At 42.9% G+C, this 25,607-nt stretch overlaps 1 protein-coding gene and 1 long non-coding RNA gene across 7 annotated transcripts in view; one reads left to right on the top strand and one right to left on the bottom strand.

The window, feature by feature from the left end:
* LOC147135630 (mediator of RNA polymerase II transcription subunit 13-like) overlaps window positions 1-16,387 on the top strand; it is an 88,586-nt gene extending 72,199 nt beyond the window's left edge. Inside the window, exons 13-33 of one of the 4 annotated variants that reach the window (XM_086053231.1) lie at window positions 43-256; window positions 364-442; window positions 528-649; window positions 1,606-1,702; window positions 1,783-2,000; window positions 2,661-2,839; window positions 3,781-4,709; window positions 4,956-5,135; window positions 5,214-5,443; window positions 5,532-5,730; window positions 5,849-6,128; window positions 6,638-6,890; window positions 7,537-7,725; window positions 7,839-8,062; window positions 8,155-8,297; window positions 8,997-9,155; window positions 9,714-9,878; window positions 10,327-10,490; window positions 12,385-12,549; window positions 13,830-13,939; window positions 14,931-16,387. In XM_086053231.1, the coding sequence (XP_085909357.1) occupies window positions 43-256; window positions 364-442; window positions 528-649; window positions 1,606-1,702; window positions 1,783-2,000; window positions 2,661-2,839; window positions 3,781-4,709; window positions 4,956-5,135; window positions 5,214-5,443; window positions 5,532-5,730; window positions 5,849-6,128; window positions 6,638-6,890; window positions 7,537-7,725; window positions 7,839-8,062; window positions 8,155-8,297; window positions 8,997-9,155; window positions 9,714-9,878; window positions 10,327-10,490; window positions 12,385-12,549; window positions 13,830-13,939; window positions 14,931-15,063 (4,432 nt within the window). In that variant the 3' untranslated portion in view covers window positions 15,064-16,387. The remainder of the gene's footprint in view (window positions 1-42; window positions 257-363; window positions 443-527; window positions 650-1,605; window positions 1,703-1,782; window positions 2,001-2,660; window positions 2,840-3,780; window positions 4,710-4,955; window positions 5,136-5,213; window positions 5,444-5,531; window positions 5,731-5,848; window positions 6,129-6,637; window positions 6,891-7,536; window positions 7,726-7,838; window positions 8,063-8,154; window positions 8,298-8,996; window positions 9,156-9,713; window positions 9,879-10,326; window positions 10,491-12,384; window positions 12,550-13,829; window positions 13,940-14,930) is intronic. The other 3 variants (XM_086053234.1, XM_086053233.1, XM_086053232.1) reach the window with 3 other exon arrangements.
* LOC147135629 (uncharacterized) lies at window positions 13,429-25,115 on the bottom strand. 3 transcript variants are annotated; one of them, XR_015089814.1, is made up of 3 exons: window positions 24,298-25,115; window positions 14,970-19,790; window positions 13,429-13,871 (listed from the first exon to the last, which is right to left on the bottom strand). It is a non-coding gene; the product is annotated as an uncharacterized LOC147135629 (long non-coding RNA). The 3 variants fall into 3 exon arrangements; XR_015089813.1 differs by lacking the exon at window positions 24,298-25,115 and having other exon boundaries at window positions 13,429-13,874; window positions 14,970-22,059; XR_015089812.1 differs by lacking the exon at window positions 24,298-25,115 and having other exon boundaries at window positions 14,970-22,059.
* Window positions 25,116-25,607: the final 492 nt, after the last annotated feature.

The raw sequence follows: 25,607 nt of genomic DNA, 5'->3' as shown, positions 1-25,607 counted from the left end.
GAAATCTTCGTTTTTGTAATAGATTGCAAATGTCCCTGACAGACTTTACACACAGACGCACAAGAGATTTAAAATCTCAGACGAGAGATTGCGGGACCACGTCCAGACACTGGGCCTGCTCCAGCAGCCGGTCGCGGAGGTGCTGCGCGAGCCAGGGGAAGACCCTTACGACTTCAAGGAAGGCGACATCGAGTACACGTTCTCCACTTCCAAGAGATTAAAGAGTCAAGGGCGGGAATCCAGCAAGAGAGCCAAGGTAGGGAAACACAGGGCGCTCATATTAAAAGCGGCTTCACTGCCATTAGCCTGTACAGGCTTTCAGAGTTATTCTCGCTGGACTAATTCTTCCAAATCACCCAACAGAGTGACGAAATCACCAGCAATGGCAACCTGCCAGATGGGAAAGACGCTATGTCCATTTTCAACTCTGCTCCCAAGTCAGGTGGGACTTGCACTTCCACATTGTAAACCAACTTTGTTGTCATATAGAAGTCATCAGGCCTTAAATTGTTTGTGTTTTCCTTCAGACGAGTCCAGTCAAGACGATGCAGCCGCCAAAGCCAATCCTTCTCTGACCCGAGAAAAAGACCTGGTGGTCAACATTTCGGATCTGGACAACATATTTGATGAAGATGAGGAGGAGCTTGGGGTGAGGCATCCAAGCTCCTGTTTTGGGGAAATATGAGCAAGTAGCAACCGTTCTGCCTTCACAAATCGAATGCAGCGTTTCCTCACATTAGACTTGGTGCCTCAATCAATCAATCAATCAAACCAAACAAAAATGACTTGCCTCAAATAAATGCCTGCTTTTCTCCCCTTAGGAAATAAAACAATACATAGTGCCAAATGTTATTAATGACATTTGATAGTGTCAAATTATTTCTTGAGTCATTCATTCTTACCAATTTGTCCAATTTATTTCAAAATACTAGCAAATCATACCAACAAGTTACAGTACAGTAATCAATATAATAACTATCATATGAAATATTTATTATACAGTGCATTAATTAAGCACGAGTCCTCACACAAATAGTGAAAAAAAACATGAAATGACATCCCCAAAATATGAATAATCTACTGAAAAACCAAATCATTATCATTGCAAACATTACACTTGCAATAAATCCCACCAAGCAGGGGAAACAAGTTATGTGACAAAGACTGTCCATAGGTTTCGCAAACAACCCTTCAACATACTTCTTTGACACCAATTACTACCATTTGTAAGTATAATTTATTTGTGAAACATATGACCAAATTTGTACAAAAAAAAACAAAAACGCTGTCTCTCGCTCTAAGACAGCCACGCCCAGCTCCGGTCCTCAAGGGCCGCTTTCCTGCCTGATTTCCGGCTCTCCTTGAGGCCCTTGAGGACCGAGTTTGGTAAATGAGTTACCTCGAATAAATGCCTGCTACTTACTGTAGTGGTGTGAATAATACAATTATTTGAGGAAATATGCTACAATGCTACATTTTTGCACTGTAAAGGCAGAATCTTTACTGCAACTTGTCTTTTGCTCTTAGGCCGACCTGAGCATACGTTTCTGTTGTTGACAAGCTATATTTCCCCGATCCTCTAATCTGATGTGTACTAATTTGTAGACGGTTTACCCCAACCAGCACTCAACCAAAGTCACAGTATCCACAGAGGACCGTCCTCTGAGTAAAGAGGGCAGAGCGGCAGTACCTTATCCATCAAGTGAGTTCCCATCTATCCGCCGTCATAGAGAACGCGGCCCAAGTATAACGCCATAATAAATCTGCGTTTGTCCATCTCAGCAGTAGCAGACCTGCAACGTATGTTCCCCACGCCACCCTCTCTGGAGCAGCATCCGGCCTTCTCTCCCATCATGACGTATCGGGACACGCCCAGCCAGGAGCCTCCGGCACCCAGCGGAGGGCCTGACCACCTTCTGCCAGTCACTTCCAACCAGCTGCCTGAATTCAGGATGGAGCATGAGGAGGGCATGGCTAGTCCCTGGCAAGAAGATTTCAAGGTTAGGACAAATCAGTAAATGGTACCTTATAAAAGAACCGTGTTCACGGTTTGCTATTCAAAAAGTCACCACTTTTTCTTTGTGGAACATATTCTTCATCCTCTGCGTAGAGCAACAAATAGTCTTGGCGTCTAAAAGAGGAGTTGAGACATCTTAATGACGCATTATTATGAATCTGACTTGAGTTCCAGGCCAGTTCCATTTATTGAGTGCTATTTTTCATCATTAAAATAATAAAATATTTTTTGCTGTTTTTGGGGGGGAAGGCTAGAAATGATTATTATTAATTCCACTCATTTCAGTGTAAAGCTAATGAGACACATGGCACCACTGAACATATTTTCCACATCCTGTAGGTGTAATTGCAAAGTGTCCCAATCCTTTTTTTTTTTCTTTACAAAAACAATGCGTCTTTCATAAATCATTTAAATCCAATTAAAATTCTTCCTTAGCAAGGAAATCAATACAAGGAGTCACATATCCCCTCTTGGAGTTATCTGTCTTATATACCTAAAGCATCCCTGGGTTATATTGAGCAGAAGCTGGCAAATGCTAATCATAGACAAATGCATGCAGATCCCACTACTATGCCCGTTTTCGCAGCAATATAGACATCACTTCCAAAGCAATGTTTTTTGTCTTTCTGTCCCCGCTGTCCAGACACAGGTGGTCTCCTGCATGTTCGCGCCACTTTCCTGCCTCCCTAGTCAGAGTTTAGCACCGCTCAAGATTCCCGAGCAGTGCTACTACCGGCCGTCCTGGGCGCTCCTGCCCAAAATGGAGCACATCCCGGCCGCCATGCACACCCAGAACAGCAGTTTCGTCAGGGACGGATACACGTGAGTAAAATGCAACGACAGCGTTTTGAGCATTGCGCTTGTTCATACAAACGGGTTTGAAATTTCTCTCTGAAAGTACGCTATGATCCTAAACAGTAAATGAAACTAAAATGTGTTTTGTTTGTATCTTAGGTCGGGTATATGGATTTTTCAAATATTAAAGGATTTTTTTTTTTTTTTAATCTTGGATGGCTCCCACATATAAAGATGGAAAATCAGGCATTTAACAGTTCTGGTCATATTGTGTGTGGTCTCCTCTGATAATCTCAAAACAGAGCACCAAACACAACGATTGTCTTTGACTGTCAATGTCCCCCAAGGCAAAAATTTCACAGGATCACACACAATTTCTCAACAATGACGCAGAACAGAAACTCTATACGCCGATTTAATGTTACAAAGAGGACCAGAGGTGGGAGAGTTGTTAGATGGCGATGTCGGCAAGAATAGACATGCTTTGGAAAATACTTCTTGGTATCTAGGGAACCCCCTTTTTCTGGTAGGACATTTTGTTTTATTTACTGCCGACTCCTCGTTCATCAGTCAGTTTTTTGGTTGTTTTTTTGGACTGGCTGCACTCGTTTTCAGCCATCTCCGGGTGGCGGCCATTTTGTCTTCTGTCGCCTGAAAATGACATCACAACTGCTCACAACGACCAATCACGAATGACCTGTTTTCTGAATCTGAGCCGTGATTGGTCTTTGTGAGCAGTTGTGATGTCATTTTCAGGCAACAGAAGACAAAATAGCCGCCCCCGGAGATGGCTAAAAAACGAGTGGATTAACACTTATTCCACAAACGCAATATTGATCAGAATGCCCTATTTCAACTAGCGGGCCTGCTGGCAACGTATTGTTGAAAAAAAAAATGTTTGGGTTGACTTCCGCTTTAATAGTGTATGAACGTGAAATAGTGTCTGAACACGTTTTGTTGCCTTTCAGAAATGTCCCAAGTGTCAGCGCTCTGACGGACCAGGACTACAACCAGATGAGCGGCACCACGGCTTCTGTGAGCACCACCGTGGGCATCCTGCCCTCCCCGGCCACGCCTCGTTTCTCTGTGCCCACTCCGCGCACCCCGCGCACGCCACGGGGTATGAACCCCGCCAGCTCGGGCCAAGGTTCCGTCAAGCAGGACGGCACTGAGCTGAGCTCGCCCGTTTCGACGCCTTCCACCAGCATGCCTCTTAGCTCCGTGGAGCCCCTCGCTCGACCTAGACCTTGCCTCCCCGAAAGCCACAGCCTGTACGCCATTCTCCTTCTGTCCGACTCCGTCCTTAACGTCTTCAAGGACCGCAACTTTGACAGCTGCTGCATCTGCGCCTGCAACATGAACGTCAAAGGGGCGGACGTAGGGGTATACATCCCCGATTCCACCTGTGAGGATCAGTACCGCTGCATGTGTGGCTTCAGCGCCATTGTGAACAGGCAGCTGGCCCACGGCACGGGCCTCTTCCTGGAAGACGAGCTGGATATTTACGGCCGCTCCTCCGAGGTGGGCCGGGCGGCCGAGAGGCGGCTGGCCCTTAGCCGGCGGGAGCCGACCATGGGCGACCCCAGGGCAAAGCGGCCTCAGGACGCGGCGCCCGCCTCGCCGTCGGTCATGGTCCTACTTCAGGAGCAGTGCTCGCAGCCCATTTCGTCCCTTGCCTCGCTGCACCTTCCCCACGGCTATTCCGGCTATTCCCGCAAGGGGGCGCTGCTCCAAAGCTGGATGTCGGAAAAGCAGTGGGCGGACGGGAGCGACGCCTGCGTGGAGTGTTACAACGCCTTGGAGCAGGGGCTGCAGTACGTGGACAACTCCACGGGGGGGAAAGTCGATCCGGCCGTTGTGAGAAGTACAGCTCTGCATCCGTGGCCTCACACCAACGGTGAGATGCACATTTAGCGGCGAAATGTGGCATGTTTGTGGATGAGCAACCTTGGAAGCAACATCTACGGTTTCTGCAAATTCCCGTCTGCCTCCGCGCGACCTTAACCGTGCACTGATGTGTTTCATGTTTGTTCATCTGTTTCCTCGGTGTACAGGCTCTCGTTAACGCGTGTGTATCTGTTCTGTGCGCGCGCGCGTGCACTCGTTTCTGTGTCTCTGTTCACCCCCCCCCCCCGCCCCGCAGTGGTGGACATGAGCATGCTGTCGTCGCAGGACATGGTGCGCTTGCTGCTGTCCTTGCAGCCCTTCCTGCAAGACGCCATCCAGAAGAAAAGAACCGGCCGGACTTGGGATAACATCCAACACGTTCAGGGCCCGCTCACCTGGCAGCAATTCCATAAGATGGCGGGGAGAGGCTCGTATGGTAGGAACGACTGATGCTTTTTAGCTCGCCGCCCGATTAGACTCAAGCCGAGGCTCACGGCGGGAATCCTGTCTCCAGGTTCTGAGGAGTCCCCGGAGCCCTTGCCCATCCCCACGGTCCTGCTCGGCTACGACCGAGAACGGGATTTCCTGGCACTGTCCCCTCTGGCCTTGCCCTTCTGGGAGAAACTCTTGCTGGAGCCTTACGGCGGTCAGCGAGATGTGGCCTACGTGGTACTTTGTCCCAGTAGCCCTCCCCTGTTGGCCGCAGCGCGAGCCTTCTTCCAGGAGCTCAGCGCTGTTTACGAGGTAGGAGAGAGCCTCCAATGAATAATTGGTCAAATTAATACGAGCGCCTCGAAGGAAGTGTCCTCAAAGAAGATGTCGTCATTCTCAGACATGTCGCCTCGGGAAGCACCGTCCTCTGGCCAAGGTGTCCCGGGATGGCATAATCCGCGTGGGGGAGGAGGTGGAGTCGGAAAGGCTCGAGGAGCTGGATGTGGACCGGTGGTTGAGCGGTCCCTGGGCTGGAGAGCAACACACAAACAACCTCAGCAAACTGAAACTTTACGCCTATGCCTGTAAGCTGCAGCTAGGTAAGAACCTCCAAGTGTCATCTTCCAATAAAAGCACCTTTGATAGAATCCCAACTCTTGCATATGCGCAGTATTTACACATATACCAATATTTACAAGTTCCCCGCTGACTGTGCAGGACCCCAGCTGTCGGTCCTGCCTTTGGACAGCACGCTTTTGTTGCCATCCAAAATCCCACCACCCACCTCTTCGGCGCAGCCCGCCTCCTCCGGACAAGCTCAAACGTGGGCACCCGACGCAGAAGCAGCTTCTGGCGCTGCCGGTTCAGCAAGCGCCTCCACTCCGTCCGCAACACCCTCTGGCCAGACGGGGGAGACAACGCCCGGAGGGTCCGGCGAGTCCAAAGGAACTTCGGGTGGCGCGCCAGCAGCCAACGCACCAGCAGAGAACCCTGAAGTGTAAGAGCCAAAACAACTTGCTCACATCCCATCGCCGCGTTTTTTTGTTTCTTTGTCCATTCGGCAGCCTGCAATACCGGTTAGCATGTCCACCTCGCAATTTTGAGATATTGTCGAAAAAAAAATGGATGGATGGATGGTTTTTCCATTTGTTCATTAGCGGACTCATTTCTGACTGATGACGAATTTGATCTCTCCGCGAATTGCCGAGATTTTTTTGCTGCTCTCCTCAGTGTTGGAGCAATTTATGAAAACCTGTTGCTATCCTCCAAAAAACATACCGGAAGGAAAATAAAACATTTGTTAATCTCGCAAAGGGCTAGTGGACTAGTGGTTAGCATGTAACGTCTAGCCCTGAGACGAGAATGGACAGACAGATGGACTCCCATCACAAGTGTCTTTTATAACCACAGCGCCATCTGCTGGATCTGGTGGGACACTACTCCACTCGCCTACCATTTAGACCCTTGCACTAGTGCACACCTGATGGTACCCGCTTTTTTCTCCAGCGCCGCCGAGCAATCCAGAATCGGCATCCCGACTGGCCCCGACTCCACGGACAGCCGCACCAACCCACCCGCCATCGTCGTTTACATCGTGGACGCTTTCCTTAGCCCGACTGGCACGCACGGCGAAGGAGGGGAGGAAGAGGAAGGTGACGAAGTCGAGGCAGAGAGCGTGTGGCTGCTCGGGCTTCTTCGCTGCTACACGGAAATGCTGCAGACCCTGCCCGAGACCATTAGACCCGCACTCGTTTTACAGGTAATCAGGGGTGCCAAAGCAACATGTACGTACTTAAAGCAGAAGTCAAGCCAAACATATATTTTTTTCAAGAATATGTTCTTGATTATGATTAATATGAAATATGAGTTAAGCAAAAAAATCCACCTGTTTTTAGCCATCTGAGGCGGCGGCCATTCTGTCATTGTGATTGGTCGTTATCTGAGCTGGCGATGTCATTTTCAGTCGACGGAAGTGACAAAATGGCCGCCCCCGGAGATGGCTAAAAACGGGTGGATTTTGTTGCTTAACTCATATTCCACAAACACATTCATCAGAATGCTGTGTTTCAACTAGTGGGGCCTGCATAGAACATATTCTTGAAAAAAATATCTTTGGGTTGACTTCCGCTTTAAGTCGGAGAATGAATATACTGTCGATGTTGGGAGTTTCGGCTTGTCCCGTCGGGGTTTGCTTAATAGAAGTACAGATACAGAAATAGAAATTTTGATTGAACCTCTGTTACTAAGAACATTTTAGAGCCTGTACAAAATTAAAAAGTCAAAGTTCATTTTTTATTTACAATACCTGTTTTGATAACTTGGCACAAACCCGAATCTAATTCTTTTTTCTTGAAAAACCCCCCCCAGAATTTAAGAGCATGCCTTCGCCACTGTTCTTCTTGCAGGTGGTGCCATGTCAGTACCTCCTCCAGCCTGCGAGTGGAGAGAGCCATTTGTACCTGCAGCACCTGCGCTCTCTGGCCTTCTCCTGCTACTCCCAGTGCAGACGCCTGCGACCGCAGCACACCCACATCAAGTCCCTGACCGGTTTTGGCCCCGTGTCCACTATCACGTCCGTCCTCAAGAGCCCAGATGTAAGTGATGAAAATAACAATCATAATGATGATAAGTAGGATTTTAAAACATGCAGATCGTTGTTTTTTTTTTGGGGTGTTTTTTTACATGTGTACATTTTATCCTCCCCCAGCATCCCAGCTCTGTGCATCTATATTCGCCCCCTTTCATCCTTGGGCCCACCCGTCCCAAGCAGCCAGAACAAGGAGAGATTTGGGCCGAAGTCCCTCCCAGATACAACGTGCTCTTTGTGGGGTACTGCCTGTCACATGACCAGCGCTGGATCCTGGTGTCGTGCACCGACCAGCATGGAGAGTTGCTGGAGACGTGCATCATCAACGTGGACGTGCCTAACAGGTTGGTGTCGACCTCAGCAAATTTGCTACTTCCGTCTCGTCATATGCAGACTTTGAACTTTTTTTTTTTTTTTTTTTTTTTTAACACTGCAGGGCACGGCGCCCGAAGGTGTCCGCTCGGAAGATGGGTCTGCAGAAGCTGTGGGAGTGGTGCGTCGGCATCATCCAGATGACCTCACTACCATGGAGGATTGTGATTGGTCGGTTAGGGAGACTGGGCCACGGTGAACTTAAAGGTGAGTGACATGGCTTCACTTTATGGAAGAAAAAAAAAATACTTGACATACTTATTCATGTATTTATTTAAATTTTCAATCAGTCATTTTTATTTTATATGTTACATTATATTAGTACAAGTAGTACAAATACTACGATTTGAGTAGTGGCTGAAACCAAGTTCCGATACTTGATAATTCCATTACGTCTTGCAATTGTGATGAAAATGTTTTATTTCAATGAAATACTGTTTGAAACCACAAACGTTTCTTGAACACGGTACAAATGTCACTTTTTTAGAGCAACAACATTCCATTAGTTCCATTTTAACATCCACCCGCCTGCTTTGCTAACAGTCTTGCTCAATCTTAAATGTAACTGGGAACATGAAGCCTTTAAGTGATGTGGCATATCAGTCTGAACACTAGGGGGCACTATGTAAAATTCACTCACATTTACCTTAAAGTATCTCCGCGTGGCTGACATGGCTCCGACTCGGAGGTTTTATGTCAGGCTGAGCCGGTGAAGTGGTATCGGTGTGTAGTATCGGTGAATTTTCACAAGAACGAATACCAAAAGCATCCGTAAAAAATGGCTTCATGCGAGCGCGCTACCTAGTCGACTGCTCATTTTGCTAACTCGGTCATGAAGATGATGTCTTTACTTAACTGCAGGAGGATTCCTCTGGTCACACCACTTTGTCTCTTTCTCTCCGCCAGACTGGAGCTCGTTCCTCGGGGAGCACTCGCTGCACTCGATAGGGCGCCAGCTCAGGGAGGCGTGTCGCATGTGTGGCATCTCGGCGGCGGACACCCCCTCCATCCTCAGTGCCTGCCTGGTCGCCATGGAGCCGCAGGGCTCCCTCGTGGTCATGCCTGGTAAGTAGAGGCTGCGCAGTGGAGACTTCTTGAGTTCCCACGTGAAGGTGATCATATCATTTATGAGGGTTTTCACAGTGAGGGCCAGAGAACATAAAACATCGTGGGCATACACAAATACATGAATAAATAACACATCTTTGAAAATAAATCGATAGCAAATGATCAAACAATGTACATACCACTGTTTAAAAGTTTCAGGTTAACTTTGAGATGCTTTTTAAAAAAAACAATGTTTGTATGTTGTGCTTTTCCTTTACGAAAATAAGGACGTTTAGAAGTGACACTTTTTTTTTATTTGTACCTAAATAAATGTTTAAAGGCAATGACTTTTTAAAGATTAAATGCAAATGTATAGACCTTTAAAGCTAAATACAACTGAACTGTACCTGAGCAGTGATACTTTTCGCATACCACTAGAGGGAGCCTGCTTACCACGAGCGATGCTCGTACTGGCCTGATACATCCGCAAGCACTGTATATAGCGAAACAAAACAAAGTCAAATTAACGACACTAAATGTAATTTTTTTTTTTTTTTGTGACACGCCTGCGCTCAGACGCCGTGACGATGGGCTCCGTGTTCGGTCGCAGCACCGCCCTGAACCTGCAGACGTCGCAGCTGAACACGCCTCAGGACGCCTCGTGCACACACATCCTCGTCTTCCCGACATCCGCCACCACCCAGCTGGCGCCGAGCTCCTACCCCACTGAGGACAATAACGGTACTCATTAGCTTTTACTGGATACTGTCGCGCCAAGGTCGCGTCTTTAGACAGCCATAAAGCTGCGCATGCACAGCCAGTGAAATCATGGGCTCGGCCGATGGTGCAACAGCGTATAATTTATTCTGCCTTCGCAGATAGGACTTATAATGGTAGCTGTGCTTTTCATTCATGTTTTTCAGTTAAAAAAAACAGTAGCATTACGTTTCTTGAAAAATGTCAAGTTCCAGTGGAACATTAATAGAGTAAGCAATGCAAAGAAACATGATGGAGTTATTTTACTCTATTCCACCAATAGGGGGCGTGTTTGTTCCATCTCACCAATAGTATGGCTTGTGCAGTTTATTGAACTTCCATGTCTGTCACATTGTGCAATCCAATCACGGAATGAAAAAGTACATTATTATCTAGCTTAAAATCAGCAAATGAATAACTTTTGTTCCTTTAGATGACATGTTCGACCTGCCCTTTCCTGATGAACTGGAGAACGACATCGGCCATGACATGATGCTGATCACGGGTAACCTCCATCCTTCCCCCAACACCTCCCCTGTGCCGTCGCCGGGCTCTCCATCCGGAATGGGAATGGGATCCCATTTTCAACACACCAGGGTGAGTGAAAAATAATTGCTCCCACCTCTGAACAAGACTAATTAAAGGCTGGTGAGTGCTTTTGAAGATGTAAATTGTGCTACTGCTACAACAGAGACATCTAAAAAAAAATCACTCAATATTTTCATTTAATGTTTGTTCAACACAAAATAAAATAAATGAACGATGGATGAACTTAATATTGTTGTGTTAAACTAACATACTGTGTGTGTCTAGGGGTGTAACCAAAAATTTACAGAACTGAAGTTTCCCAAAAAAACAAACCGAACCAAAATGTGATTTAGCGTACCGTTTCACCCCTAATATATATATATATACATACATATACATATATACATCTATATGTATATATATGTTGCGATTCAGTATTGTTAAATCAAAACCCATTTCATGATTCAATCGTTTTTTTGTTACACCCCTAAATTGTAATATACTAAAAAGTTCAACTCAACACAACTGTACTGAGGCGCTGATTCTTGTACCACTAAAGGGAGCACGCCATACTACTAATGGTACGTGTACCACGCTTTGAGCATCACTGTCCAAGGCAAATGGATATTGATTTTTCTAACCAATTCCAGAAAGACCCTGATTCAATTTGAGCTCTATAGAGGAATACGAGTGGTAGCGTAGTAAGTGTAATGGGATTTTCTTACCTTCTCACTGAAAAAAGTTAAACATTAAACTCCATCTTTTCATATCTTTTTCAAAAATTGAGCTAATTTTGGAAATAATGTTACAATTTTTGGGAAGACCCTGTATATTTCAAAAAATATGTTGGTGCCGGCGTATCTAATGAATTGGCGACAGAGTATATTTCTTCACACGGGGAGGTATTTAGCAGCGTACCTGTTGAAGCTCAGATTCATGCGATTGCATCTTGACTGACACTTAACATCACACGCATCACATGAGCAAACAGCATGTGAGAGTGAAGCGCTGCCAAGCGTGGAGGAATTTGGCTCCGAGGCGAAAGGGGCGAAGAGAGACGCGATGACAGTTTCTTAGCGGCTAAATCGCAAAGTAGAGAGCAGCGTGGCTCCAACGCATTGCCGGTGTCATCGCTCACCTGAGGGGAGAGATAAAAGTCGACTTCAGAGCTGCTCTGATTTATGGGAAAAGCTTGCGCATACTGTACCTTTGGAAACGACAGGATGACGCTGTTTCACAGACAACAAATAGTCGATGTGATTTCTCTTTTAGAACTTGCCTCCGCTGAAGTTAAATGTCCTTTTAACCGCTTGAAGCTATGCGCAATTTGGAGAAGCTAAGTCATTCTTTCACTTGGGTGTAAATAAAAAATATATCCATAAAATCGAATCAACTATCAATATAATAATTCTAATCCATATATTGTGTGTGCGTAATTTTTTATACATATATATATATATATATATATATATATATATATATATATATATATAATATGTATATATATATATATATATATATATAATATGTATATATATATATTGAATATATATATATATTGAATATATATATATATATATATATATATCACACTCTAGTTTAACTCCCTGCCTTGTAACCCTAACCCTAGTTTGAAACCCGACTTTGAAACCCTATCATTTGTTTGATTCCCTACTTGGAAACCCTAACCCTACTTTTTTTTTTTAGCGCTGAGATGGTTCCACTGACCCAATAGTGACGTCTTTTGTGGCCATTTCTGCTTAAGTTAATCAAAACGGTTCCTTGCCATTTCAATGGCTGCGCGGCGTAAACAACATTTTTTTTTTTCCCACCGTAAAAATCACATACAGGCCTGCCAGATGGACTGCATTCATTTCCTTGAACTATCAGTGATGCATCTCGCTTGTTTTTGCACGCCTTCACCATGCACATGGACAATAATTGAATTTCCTGTTTTGCACAGAGCCAGGGGGAGCGCTTGCTCTCCAGAGACAATCCCCCGGAAGAGCTGAAGCAGCAGCCGCTGGCTCTGGGCTACTACGTCTCCACGGCGCAGGCCAGCGGACTCCCGCACTGGTTCTGGGCTCCGTACCCGCAAGCTGAGAACCAGTGCCCTCTGTTCCTCAAGGTACTCAAAACATGACAGTTGCATTCCGCTTAGATTTTGTTTCTCCTTTACAAAAAGAAATTCAGCTCAATGGCTCGGGAAAGTAACTAAATATCAGATTAAATATCGCAACAAGGCAAAAATCGAACTAAGGGCCCTGCGACGATGAAGGGGCCCTCATTGGCAATTATATTGTATATATTATATTGCATAAGAGAGAATTAAAATATTACATTTTGGGATTAAAGTCGTTTATTTTGATACACATTTCCACATTTGTCCATATTTGGAAGACCTAATTACTAAACTATCCTTGTTTCCTAAACAATTTTTGTCACTTTGATTCAATTAAGCATTTGCTTGATTAGCTTAATTGTTTTAGTTTAATACAGAGGAACCTACATTTTTGCGAATTTTCTTTGAAAATGTTCCGGAATGAAGGTCATCCGAAAAAAAAAATACAGTAAAAAAAAAAATCATACATTGTGTATTAAAGATTCAACAGTCATTGCAACCTTTTATTAACATTATATTTCTGCAATTCTCAGGCCAACATCTGCATAACACATCCTGTGAAAAGTCGCACCTTCAAAATGGAAATCGGCTTCAAATCGGTCTTCTTTACTAATAATAGGCACCTGCATCAGCTCTGGAAAAACAAAACATAGCTCGCTATCTACAGTATAATGTAATTTGTACTTTGTATTGCACTACTTAAATGTACTTTAGGTCATTTATTGAACAGTCACACACACACAAAAATGAGAACGAAAGAAGCTGCTGTAGACCACAACTCACGCCCGGACACTCACAAACCAAACGGCCAATTTGCACCAACCCTAGCTCCTGATGTCACTCACTCGGCCACACCCCTTAAAAGCACATCCAACACACAGTATGTACAGTAATAAAATGTCTTTTTATTTCTTAACATTCTCTTTCATTATGTATTCATAGTGCCATTTTGCTTTTGATAACTTTTCTTCAGGAGCTGTAATGGATTAAATGGCTTAACAGATTTTTGTTTTTTTGTTTAGTTTTAACCTTTCAGACAACACTACCAGTGCTATGAGTGTGAATAACCAAGAATCAATATTATTGACAGAAATAGCCGCCAAATCATTTTTCGCTCGGAGGCGTGATCACGTGCACGCGAGGGAATCCCAGTCAAATTTGTTGAAATTGGCTCGAAGTAGCGCTGAAAAGAAACGGCGACGCGGGGTCGACAGGATGGCTGATGTGCCGTGGCGCGGTCGATCACCACACGTGACGCTGAGCTGCCGCTCGTTGCTTCTCCGCAGGCCTCGCTCCACCACCACATCTCCATGGTCCAGTCAGATGAGCTGCTGGCGGACAAGACAAAGAGGACCCCTCACCCGCTGGACTCAAAGACCACCTCTGATGTGCTCCGGTAAATATGCAACACATGTCGGATGTCCTGGCTGCGGGTGTCGAATGGGATCTAAAGTGACTCCAGAAGCTCTGCGGCTCCAAAGCCACAATGTGTCGTAACTTATGCGGATGACACATGAAAAATTGTTGCTAGTATTTATTTATTTTAACTTCTTAGCACACAAGTATTTTCTTGCATGTGGCTTTTGAGCTATTTCTATAATTTTATGAGCAGCACTTTTTTTTTTTTGGAATGGTTATTGTATTAGTAATAATAAATTCAGACTGCCAAAGTTGAAACATTTCCTAAATGCGACAAATAGTTTCTTGGTTTAAAAAGCATCGATCAAAGAAAACATTCTATATCAATCTACCTACCTATTATCATTGTTATGATATTGTCTACAGCTTTTTTTTTTTTTACATGACACTACTTTGTCATGTAATGTAATGAAAAACCCAAACATATTTTTTTCAAGAATAGGTTCCCAGCAGGCCCACTAGTTGAAACACAGATATCTGATTAATTTTGCGTTTGTGGAATATAGCAAAATTCACCTGTTTTTAGCCATCTCTGGGGGCAGCCATTTTGTCTTCTGTCGACTGAAAATGACATCACTGCTCACAACGACCAATCACGGCTGACTTGTTCTCTGAATCTGAGCCGTGATTGGTCGTTGTGAGCAGTTGCGATGTCATTTTCAGTCGACAGAAGACAAAATGGCCGCCCCCTGAGATGGCTAAAAACGAATGCATTTTGCTGCTTAACTTATATTCTACAAACGCAAAATTAATCAGAATGCCGTACTTCAACTAGTGGGCCTGCTGGGAACATGTCCTTGAAAAAAATATATTTGAGTTGACTTCCGCTTTAACATTATAAAATGTCAGTGGCTACTTAAGGAATGATCATTACTTTTTCATTTGAGCAGTTTTTACCACAAATGTGCATGTATAAATGTGCTGCGGAAAGTTAATGCTACATTCCTTTTTTTTTTCTTTAAATGCAGATTTGTATTGGAGCAGTACAATGCACTCTCCTGGCTGACCTGCACGCCAGCGACCCAGGACCGCCAGTCTTGCTTGCCCGTCCACTTGGCCGTGCTGGTCCAAATGTACAACGCCATCCTCAACATGCTATAGCCGTGTGCACCTCCTCTCCAACGGCTCCGTGCCTCCTCGGCCTCCCTCTTCGCAGCTCCTCCTCTCGCAGAGAGAGGACTCTCCCGGGGCGTGGAATGTAAATCGGAGTGACAAGACGCAAAGCCAGTGGAGAAAGAAAACACTTCGGAATGGCAGTCACGGTGCTTTCTAATGGAGAGAAACTGCAGCTCTCGTCAGACCCAAGTGGCATTTTGAAACAAACGTCTGCAGAAGAACTCTTCATACCTGTAATATTGTACAACCAGCAAATTTGCATGTCAACACACACGCACACACGTGGCATTGTTGCGTCGTTTTTACTTTGTTTTTGTACGCAAAAAAAAAAAAAAAAAAAAAGAGCTGTTGAAAGGTTATATTTTAACTCCGATGGGGGAGCGTTTGCAAGCGGCACTTTTTCCTCACCTTTCAGAAGGTTGTAGATAAGCGATGGCGGTACAAAACAACAACAACAAAAAAGATGAAGACAGGCAGGGGTGTTCATAATGTAAAAACATTTGCAAAGAATTGAAAGTTATTTTGTAATATTTAAAATGAAACAAATGGAAAAAAAAAACCAAGGCCTTTTTATCCCCAAATGTTAAATCTCTTGGGGTCTGAAATGAACGTTGTCAATTTAATGCAATATTTATACAAATTATATCATGTCATAGAATTTGATATCTATACGTATATACTTAATAAATATATATTACCTCTTCCAAACAGGCACTTAATGAAAATAAAGGGTGGTGGACACAGAATGAACATCAATTAAAACATATATAGTTTCTTTCTGGTTTATTTAATGCCTTTCAATTAAAATATGCAGGAGATATTTATAAGTACAACGAATCCTTGAACTAGGCAATCGAAGATGTTCAAATAAAAATATTTAAGAATGACACTTTGTAGGATTTCAAGATGATGTCAAGCAAACCACCAGAAAGGCCCGTCCGCTTCACTTTGCTATTTGTTACAATCTGAGCATGTTTGTATTATACACCATTCAGCTGTGTTTTTTTTCTGGAATTTTCTAAAGCTGTACATTTCAAGCTGTTGTTTTTTTTTTGTTTGTTTTTGTTTTTTGCTGTGAGCTTTTATACATACAAATATATACAGTATACAGTGCAAAAGTCATTTACTTCCAGCCAAAAACGTGGAAATTGCCAAGTGAGTGTTCACAAATTGTACAGACAAATGCAAGTTTGCAAGACTTTGTTACGTCGGTCATCAATTTGAATATGGAACAGATCCACACAAGTGGGAGATATCTGTTACTTTTACACTATTTTTTAAAGTAAATTATTAAAAGCCTTCCAAGTCAGGATGTGTTCACTGTGCTCTTTTACTTGCACTGATTACACTCGCTGGCACACTTCATTAGGCACACATCAATTTCTAACACCTTAACCATTTTTTAAAGCGTGAGAGACGCCATGTATACATGATGAGGCAAATTATATTTAAAAAAAAAAAAAAAATACAACACACAACTATATCTCCACCCAAAATCGCTAGTCTCCTCCTACAAGAATTCGGTCATGCTACCAAGACTGACCTTAGAGAGGCAGCATGGTGCCTCAGGGCATCCACACTGCCGGAAAATATAAAGAAGAAAAAGGAGTCGTTATTTGCCATCGTAATTATTGAACAGAATTCACAGGAAATGTGTGAACTGACATGCTAACCACTTGGTCACCATGCTAACCAAGGTTTACATACCCATCTGATGGTGACCAGTGTTGTTAGTTTTAGTCACATTTTAGCCATTTCGACATGTCCAGCAAAAGTCCCTGCATGTACTACACACATCACATACGCGAATGAATTGACGTTAGCGCAAGAACGCTAACTTTTGCCTGAAGCTAGCTAGCAGCCCATTTACGCTAGGAGGAAAACTTTTATCACAAGGTTATTGTTAAGTGTCTAACAAGATGGTAATACAACTTTAATTAATTTACGTAATTAAGTAATTTACCTTTGAATGAACATGGTGTGGCGAGCATTTTAATCATCTGACAGATGACCTCTTATATTTTCTCGCCACTGAAAATTTTCATCCTCCCAAGGTTTGCGGCCAGCACTGTGGCTAAAGGGCCTTAATGTTAATGTCCCGACAATGTGCCAACAGAGAATTTACATTTGAGGAGCCACTCCAAAACACATCCCCCTTGACGATCTCTGCGTTGCTTTTGTGACGATATAAACGAGCGCTGAAGAGATTGTGCCGCCACCGTCAAGGTCATATGAATAGACTGAGGGGCGAAAACAACATTTTTAAAGGAGCCAGAAGGGACGGAAAAAGCAGACAACAAGTCACTCTTGGAGGCAGCGGCCCCGCTTGGAAAGGAAAAAAAAAAAAAACACACCATGAGTGGTTGAAGAGTAAAAGCCAGTGAAGGGTCACTTGTGGAGCCGCCTGACTAATGGCCGCAGCCACTGGAGGAAGCGGCCTCTTAATTGACCGCATTGTGTTGCCTGCAGATGGCATATTAGACCATGGCCATACAACTAGCACGTGACTGGGCCGCAGCCAAATGGCCCGTGGGCAGGACGAGGAGAAGGCCAGAGTCGTCCGAGGCATTAAGGACACTAACTCGCAAAGAGTTGGAGGTCGGTGGCGTTTTATCTCGCTTTTCTCCCAGCGCTACATCCCATAACAGCCTCATAAGAGGTCTAATGGGGTCAAAAAGGGGGCCGACATTGAATATATAGAATGTCGAATTGAATGTACTTTAGTACAGTCACTGTTGTAAATACATACTCATTTAGTATTATTTCAAGCCACTGGAATATTAAGTACAGCTACTGTGTACAGATAGTGTTCATGAAAATAACATTACTGCAAGTTATTATGCACAATTGAAACATTAACATTGTGTCTTGATAATGGAAAATTGTATTAAAAAAAGTTAAATGCAACTGAACTGTACATGGTCAATGATTCTTTCTCATACCCCTGAGGTGAACCTAAACGACTGGCCGTACTATTACCACACTACTGACCTTAATAAAGGATTAAAAACAATCCGTTTTGAAAGATTTAATGCAAATGTATTGCGGTTAAAAGTTAAACACAACTGAACTGGAAATGAAAGATGTTTTTTGTGAAAAAACAAAACAAAAACAAAAAAACGACCATATATAGTAAGGTGTTGTTTGTGAAAAAAACGACCATGTATAGTAAGGCATTTTTTTGGGGGAAAAAAAAACGACCATGTATATAGTAAGGCGTTTTTTTGGTAGAAAAAACAACCATGTATAGTTAGGCGGTTTTGGTGACCAGAGGCACCGTAGGCTGTAGTTTTTCAGGGTTACGCTAATCACAACGTAACCCACTCGTCGGCCATCTTGGTGCCCTTTTGAACAAAAACAAACCGTGCATAACTTGTGTAAAACACACTTTCAAAGCCGCCGGCAACGACGCCAGGCCGTGCGTCAGAGCGCACCTCATATCACGTCACCTTCTTTGATTTTTTGATGTTTTTTTTATTTTTTAATCTGGATGTAGGATAAGATAGATCCAAGTCTTACTTTTCATGAGAACTCCTGATAATTTTTGTATGCTGAAGCATTCCAGAGTAGCAGCCTTTTCCCCTACCCTTTTCTGTCGTATTGTTGTCAAATTTGAAATGGAATTTTAGGAGCCTTTGAGCTGTAATCCTGTTGTGTTATTCAGTCCACCACCCTCCTACATAATTTTCCAGGCAGATTTTGAAATAAATAAATAAATACATACATACATACATACATACATACATACATACATACATAAATAAATAGGCGGACATAAAATCTGCCGTCTTTTACATATTCAAGCTTCCATAATTCAGTGCCGGTAGCACTTAAAAAGATTCTGTTTGAGGATTCAAAGTTGAGGATGCTGACACTCCAAATGGTTCAAATTTTGGTTGAAATTTTCTTTGGGTGTACCTTTTTAGGCGTTCAGGTAAAAATGCCAGGTGGAATTACATGGGGTTAGAACCCAAGTTCGAGACTGTTGGCTTTAGTTATGAAGCCAGGGGGCCCAGCTCAACGGGGTGGGATGTAGAAGACCCACTGGGACCGAACACCATAACCTCTTCTTCTTGTAAGCCACTAACATTAAGCACAGGTATAAGTATTGTTAGATTGTCTGTCTACATGTGCTGATTCACCGTTTGTGTATCCGTTGCTTAAAGGGTTCGAACAAGTATCAATGTTATTCGTTTTCTCTCTATGCTGTTTTGCATTGTGTGTTAGCATTAAGCTAGTGGAAGGCAAAGTAGAGCCGTGTGGTTTTTTTTTTTTTACACAAGAAGTAATTATCTTTGCTGTTTGTTATTATTAAGTTCTTTCAAGCAAGAAACAAGTTTTAAACAAGGAAGGAGCTAAAAGTAAAAAAAAAAAAGAAAAAAAAAAAGTTGATTTCAGGGTGAGTTTTGCAGCCATACTGTCACTCCAGATGACCCCCGACTCGCCCTATGAAGTGGAGGCAGCTGGCGGTTGTAACGTCACACCGCCTTGAAGTCGGCGGCAACACCATTCTTTGTTCTGAACTTAAAGACAGACAGACAGAAAAACACACACACGCGCGCACAACCCACACACACTCCTTGGATACACTGCTGTCTGTCTGGTGTCTGTCACGGCAATCGGAGGTGATGCCGGGGTTTCGGGGCGGGGGCCCGTACGACGTGGTTGGGGCCTCTCGCTGCCGGGTCAGGGAGGGTTCGAGGCTCGGGACGCTGTGTGTGGCGCGGGTCATAAGCGGCAATGTTACAATGTGCGAGATGCCAGGGGTGAAAGGTCGCGCAGGACTGAAAACTGCCGTGTTCGCATGCTTTTTAAACGGCATAATTCAAACTAATTACTACTTGCATGTTTGTCCCGAAAACACCCCACTACTAATAATGGCGATCATAAAGATAACCCTAATAGAAATAATGGTAGTAGCAACAGTAGTAAATCGTAATAGCACTAGTAGCAGCAATGGAAGTAAGGGAAGCAGTGACAACTGGTGACTGTGGTAGTAAATGAATGATAGAATGAATGATAATCGTAATAATATCAAAATAACATTAGTGGTAGGTAGTAGTAAGAGTATTTGTAGTCACAATATGCAGTAAGTACTATTCAAATCATTGAGAGTAATTCCATCATTAAGTAGAAAAACAATGGCCATTTTGCTGCTCCACCTGGGGGCAGTATAAGGCAGACAGACGGGTATGGCCCGTCTCAGCCCGTCTCAGATTCTCACAAAGGGGGAAGACGACTGCGAGTACTGTTGTGTTGCTGCATCTTTTGTGTTTAAATATCACTTAAATAGTTATATAAGCATTAGGGTTGACAAAAGATGAATCGCGATTAATTGCAAATACGGACTTTTACGTAGTTTTACTTACTTAAAAGTTACTTGACGGCTCATTGGAGAAATCCAAAATAATTTGCGCACTTTGCACGGACAAATTCAAATTCCATATTTGGTGTACATCTTTGGTGTATCGTTCAACTGTTGTATTTTACAGGAAAAGAATTTTGAATTTTGCATGACATGCATGATAATCATGCTGTAATGCAGTATTAAAATAATTAAAAAAAAAAAACATGCACAAAATAAGTTCTTGCACTTTGTTGGTTTGCTGTTCAGCAGTTTTGTGCCATCTTTGAATGTTAATTTTTATGCAAAGAGCCCTTTGCACGGGGGTCACATTTTTTGTATCCTTTAGAACCTTTGTAGTTGAGGAACATTAAAATCCCGTATATTAACAAACATATTTTGTCATCATTTAAACTGGCATTTTTGTCGAACATCTTGTAAGGACGAGCGTGAACCTTTGAGGCCCACCAATAATGCTAATGAAAAAATGTGAGCCAATCCATCATTGAAAAAGCCCCTCCCTGATTTAAGTGCCATAAAAAATGGTTATGTGTAGCATTAAGCTAGCACACTACAGGCTAAACTTTGTGGTGATTTTGATTCATTTGGACATGTAATTCTCTTAGAATTGCGATGGAATGGCAAAGTGATAGAAAGGGAAAAGTATGGCGAAAGAAATGATCAGTTATGCTGCAAAAGACACGTCAAAGTCATGTCCTGGCTTGGCCTTGCATGAAATAAAAGCTGGAATTCTGAACTTTTGTCTCATGTTCCTTATTTCGATCGGAAACCCAAACGTCTTCAGTATACAACAAAAAACAAAGGAATTGACTTTGCCGTTCCGATACTTTTGCAGGGTGTATTGGCTGTCATTACTAGCGTAGTGCGGGTGTTGTGGCAACTGAAAACTGGGTCAATGATGGAAGAAAGGCGGCAGCAATTAATTTGTTTTTGTTCCACCTAGGGTGGTGAGTTATGTAACGACTATCAGTCCATCCACATCCACACCCTCCACCGACTACACACCACTTCAAATATTTGCGAGCCCGCGCCCGACATGAGACAGCACAAAATGAAAGGAGCGTCACGTGGTCAAGGCTGATGAATGCGAACGCGGCTGCCTCACAAAGCGAGGCGTGATGTGTACGTGTGAACGCTTTACAGGAGAATCGTGTAAGGACACGTTTAACACTGCGCTCCGCTGCGCCGTCATCACACGCCGCGTGAGAAATGAAGAAAGATGTTCAGCCCTCAGGCGCGCTCGTGTTGAACGGATGCCAAGGTGCGCTGGAGGTAAGGAATGGTGGCGGCCTACTACTGCCATGTTGACTTTGACTCTTTAAAAGGTTTGGACGTTTTACACTCATTGACTGATTGAATATTTTAAAGTAAGCTAAGTGATCTATTGCTCGTATTTTCAGTGACTGATTTGATGATACATGTTGGACTTGATGATCCATTAAATGGTGGATATATATATACTGTACATTGTATATTATATATATATATATATATATATATATATATATATATGTGTGTGTGTGTGTGTGTGTGTATATACACGCACATATATACCACGTATACAGGAAGTCCTCAAATTACGACATACGCAACCTACCGCGTTTCGACTTTACGACGCCCGTGCCTCTTCCGCCATTTTGTCCCCAGCACCATAGTGACTACACGTTTACATGCAGTCAATATTCGGGTTAAGGTCAAAATTCAGATTTCTGAAACATTCTGAATACCCCGTTTATATGAATGAGCGGACAGAGTTGCTCTGGCTTTTGAATAACCCATTGTGAACGGTGACACATGGGCGTCCTGACTCCAATGGACGTCATTTCCACGTGTTACTTTCGACTATCAATAAAACACTTGATATTCATGTCACTCACCACATGAATAAAGCAGCACGGTTTCCTCCTCGCTCCAAAAGTGTGAATTTGTGCTGGGTTTCTGAGTTTGTTTACCTCTGCTTGTGTATTTCCGGTGGGGTTGCACTCCAAATAGCGCACATACAAGCACTTCCTGTAGTACAAAGACCAAGATTCCTCGAGGTTGAGCATGCGGAGAGTGTCCTGTGCAATCGGGATATTCCGATCGTATCTGTGTTTGAGCACTGGGAGTATCTTTTCCTTTGTCGCCCTCCCCTCCTTCTTCTCCATCCACTTTACAGCAGTAATGATAAGTACAGCATCTTATTTTGTTATTTTAATGTCTTTTAGTTTTTTTTTTTTATATATACTTAGTATTTTGACGTAAGATTTCACGTTGACGGTGAAATCCGACTTGCCCGGAAATTTGGGTGACATCGCCAGCGTAGGAACGGAACTCGTAAATTGAAGACTTCCTGTATATACATATATACATGCATACATGTGTGTGCGTGTGCGTGCATCTCTTCAATAAATGATGATGCGATCAGGATTCTTTACGAACTTTTTTGCCAATGCGGCTTTGTGACTCTCTAAAGTTACCAGCCAATCAGAATATCCAACAGGCAATTGTTTGTTTTATTCAACTTTAGCTCTGCTGTTTTATCCTTTACCTCTCTTGCGCTTGTTGCACTCTTGACTGTAGTGTGGAATATCGGCATTTGCGCCGGCAATGGGCATATTTAACGTCATTGTGTAGCGTTACGGCATAGTCTTTTATTGGGAATGTAGGAGTCACTGCCGATGGTGCGAATGAGAACAAGAGCGCGAAGAGAACAAAACAGCGCAGAGTAGGGTTGGGCATCATTAGAATTTCAATGATTCCGCTTCGATTCATTGTTTCAATTCCAGTTCCAACCGATTTTCGATTTCCATTCTTTTCGGGGTGTCCTAACTGCGGCCATTCATTTTTACATCTGACATCTTAAGTGACGATTTAAGAACATTCTTTTTTTTTTTTTTTTCACAATTTAAGAACATTAAAATACGACCAAAAATTCTGCTTGGAACAGAAGATTTCCATTTGCATTACGTCCTGTGGACCAGCGTCCCGTGATATCCCGACCACATCTGAGCTGTTTTCAGAATGGTATTACGAAAAAAACGCAAGCTCGCAGCTCTCAGCAACTATTGTTCCAAGGCACTGCTGAGGCGACACAACAGCTGCCAACAAAACACGATGTGGCCTGCTTGGAAACATCAGATTGAGTCCTGGGGGGGATTTGCATTTGCAAGAAGAGGCGCCTAAAAGGACGACGCACATTCTGAATGCAGTCGCTGTACGACACAATGCCTCCTCCTTGCAGGGCATCAGATCCTTCAAAGACGCCGCAATGCAAACACCACATTAGGCTTGACACGATTTTGTGCTGGGACGCATGCTCACCAGCCACTTCATTAGGTACACTTGCGCAATCCAATTGAAGAGCTGTATTGACAATTTTGCCCTTGCAAAATAAATATGTTAGTGGAGTGGTATCAACAATATGCATATGATCGTAGTTTGGGTAACAATTTATAAGTGTATGTTGTTCATAAATACATTTTAATGAGATGAAAAATCATGAATAAACATTTTGAATTGCATTACTGCACCATAGTTAGCATTAGTGTTGAAATGAAATTTCTAATACTTTAAGCTTCTCAAATACTAAATACACTATACTGTCAAATATCGGAATCAGCATTGGCCTCACAAAAATGCATATCGGTCGGGCCCTTTTATATATTTATTATTGCTTTTAAGAGTGCATGGATGTTACAGCTGTTTTTCATGATCCCTGACATATGAAAATAATTGCAATCATTGCATATTAATGCACTAAATCAAACCCCTCGCGAACAGGTTTACGATTAGCCATTGTGGTGTAACTATTCCCAAAGACAACACAATAAAACACTTGCGCAACATGTTTCTTTGCGCTTCACAATACGTACTCGAGTTGTTTTCGTGGCGAAGCGACGAGCCATCGCTCAACACAAGCCCCCCTCAGCCCCGGCGACGAGGCCTATCAACGCCTCTGAGATGTAAAACACGACCTCTCCACGCTCATTCTTTCATTGTGCCATTAATGAGTTGACCTAATTATCGAGAGGAACGACGTTTGATGCAGCTGTCAAACACCCGAGCACGCCACACACCTGTGACTCAACCCTCAGCGACTTTGAAAACACACACCGATGGAGAGCTATTGGGTGATTAGACACTCCTATGAATATGTGTGTGCGTGTTCGTGCGTGTGTGTGTCGCCTAGCAACCGCAGTGTTTTTTTTTTTTTTCCCCCTCCCTGGGGCCTTTTATTCATCAATAGAGATGGTGGTTAGAGCTAATTATTCGATTTAATTGTTAGACACACAAACAAAAGCATTTTACTTTTCCATATGTTGTGCACTTATATATAATACTACAATATTCTCGTGGCTTGAATGTGATAAAAAAAATGTAATGTTTATGCTGTTTGATTTTTATTATTTTTTTACATAAACGCCGATTTGCTCACTGTATGTGAATATATCCATACAGTATGCTGTTGAAGATGGTAGCATGTTCTTGCTACCTTCAAAAAAAAAAAAAGAGTAAAGTACTACTCCCTCTAGTGGTACGAAAAAATAAATTATTGAGTTAAATGTTCAAATTGTGCATGTTACAAAAGGTTCCATTTATTATTTTTTAAATCCAGTACAGGACGTTTATTAATTATAGTTGAGTTGTATTTCACGTTTAACAGGTTTAAGCATTTAATCCTTTAGACATTCAGTTTTCAAATCTTGATTTAAAAATAAAATAAAATAAACTTTTATGGGCAATACATTTGAATTCCGTAGATTGAATTGAATAATGTTTACTGTTTCTGTTTTTTTCATTGTTATTATTTTTTAAAAATAATAAAAAAATAATAACAAAAAACAATAAATAAATTGTTATTCCTCACCTTGAATGTAAGTTACAGCGGGCACTTGGAGGTGCCAAGTATTGAGGTGGTAGTTGGTGTAAATAATGAGGGGAAAAAAAGCCAACAGACTTTTTATGTCGACTCCGTGTTGATGCAATACCCAACATGTCCACAAAGAGGCGATGTAACTCAAGAGATGGAGTCAGCCAACCCGGCACTACAGACGCTCACAAATGTTAGCATTTATTTCAATCAAAAGAATCACTTTTAAAGTATTTTACCTGGCGCAGTAGAATAAGTAGGATTACTAAGAATTGGAAAGATAAAGAAATATCTGTTGCAGTCGCTAAAATT

The sequence above is a fragment of the Filicampus tigris genome, chromosome 15 (assembly GCF_054856515.1).
Source record: "Filicampus tigris isolate MCC_2025a chromosome 15, RoL_Ftig_1.0, whole genome shotgun sequence".
NCBI lineage: Eukaryota > Metazoa > Chordata > Actinopteri > Syngnathiformes > Syngnathidae > Filicampus > Filicampus tigris.
This window is presented reverse-complemented; position numbering and strand designations above follow the sequence as displayed.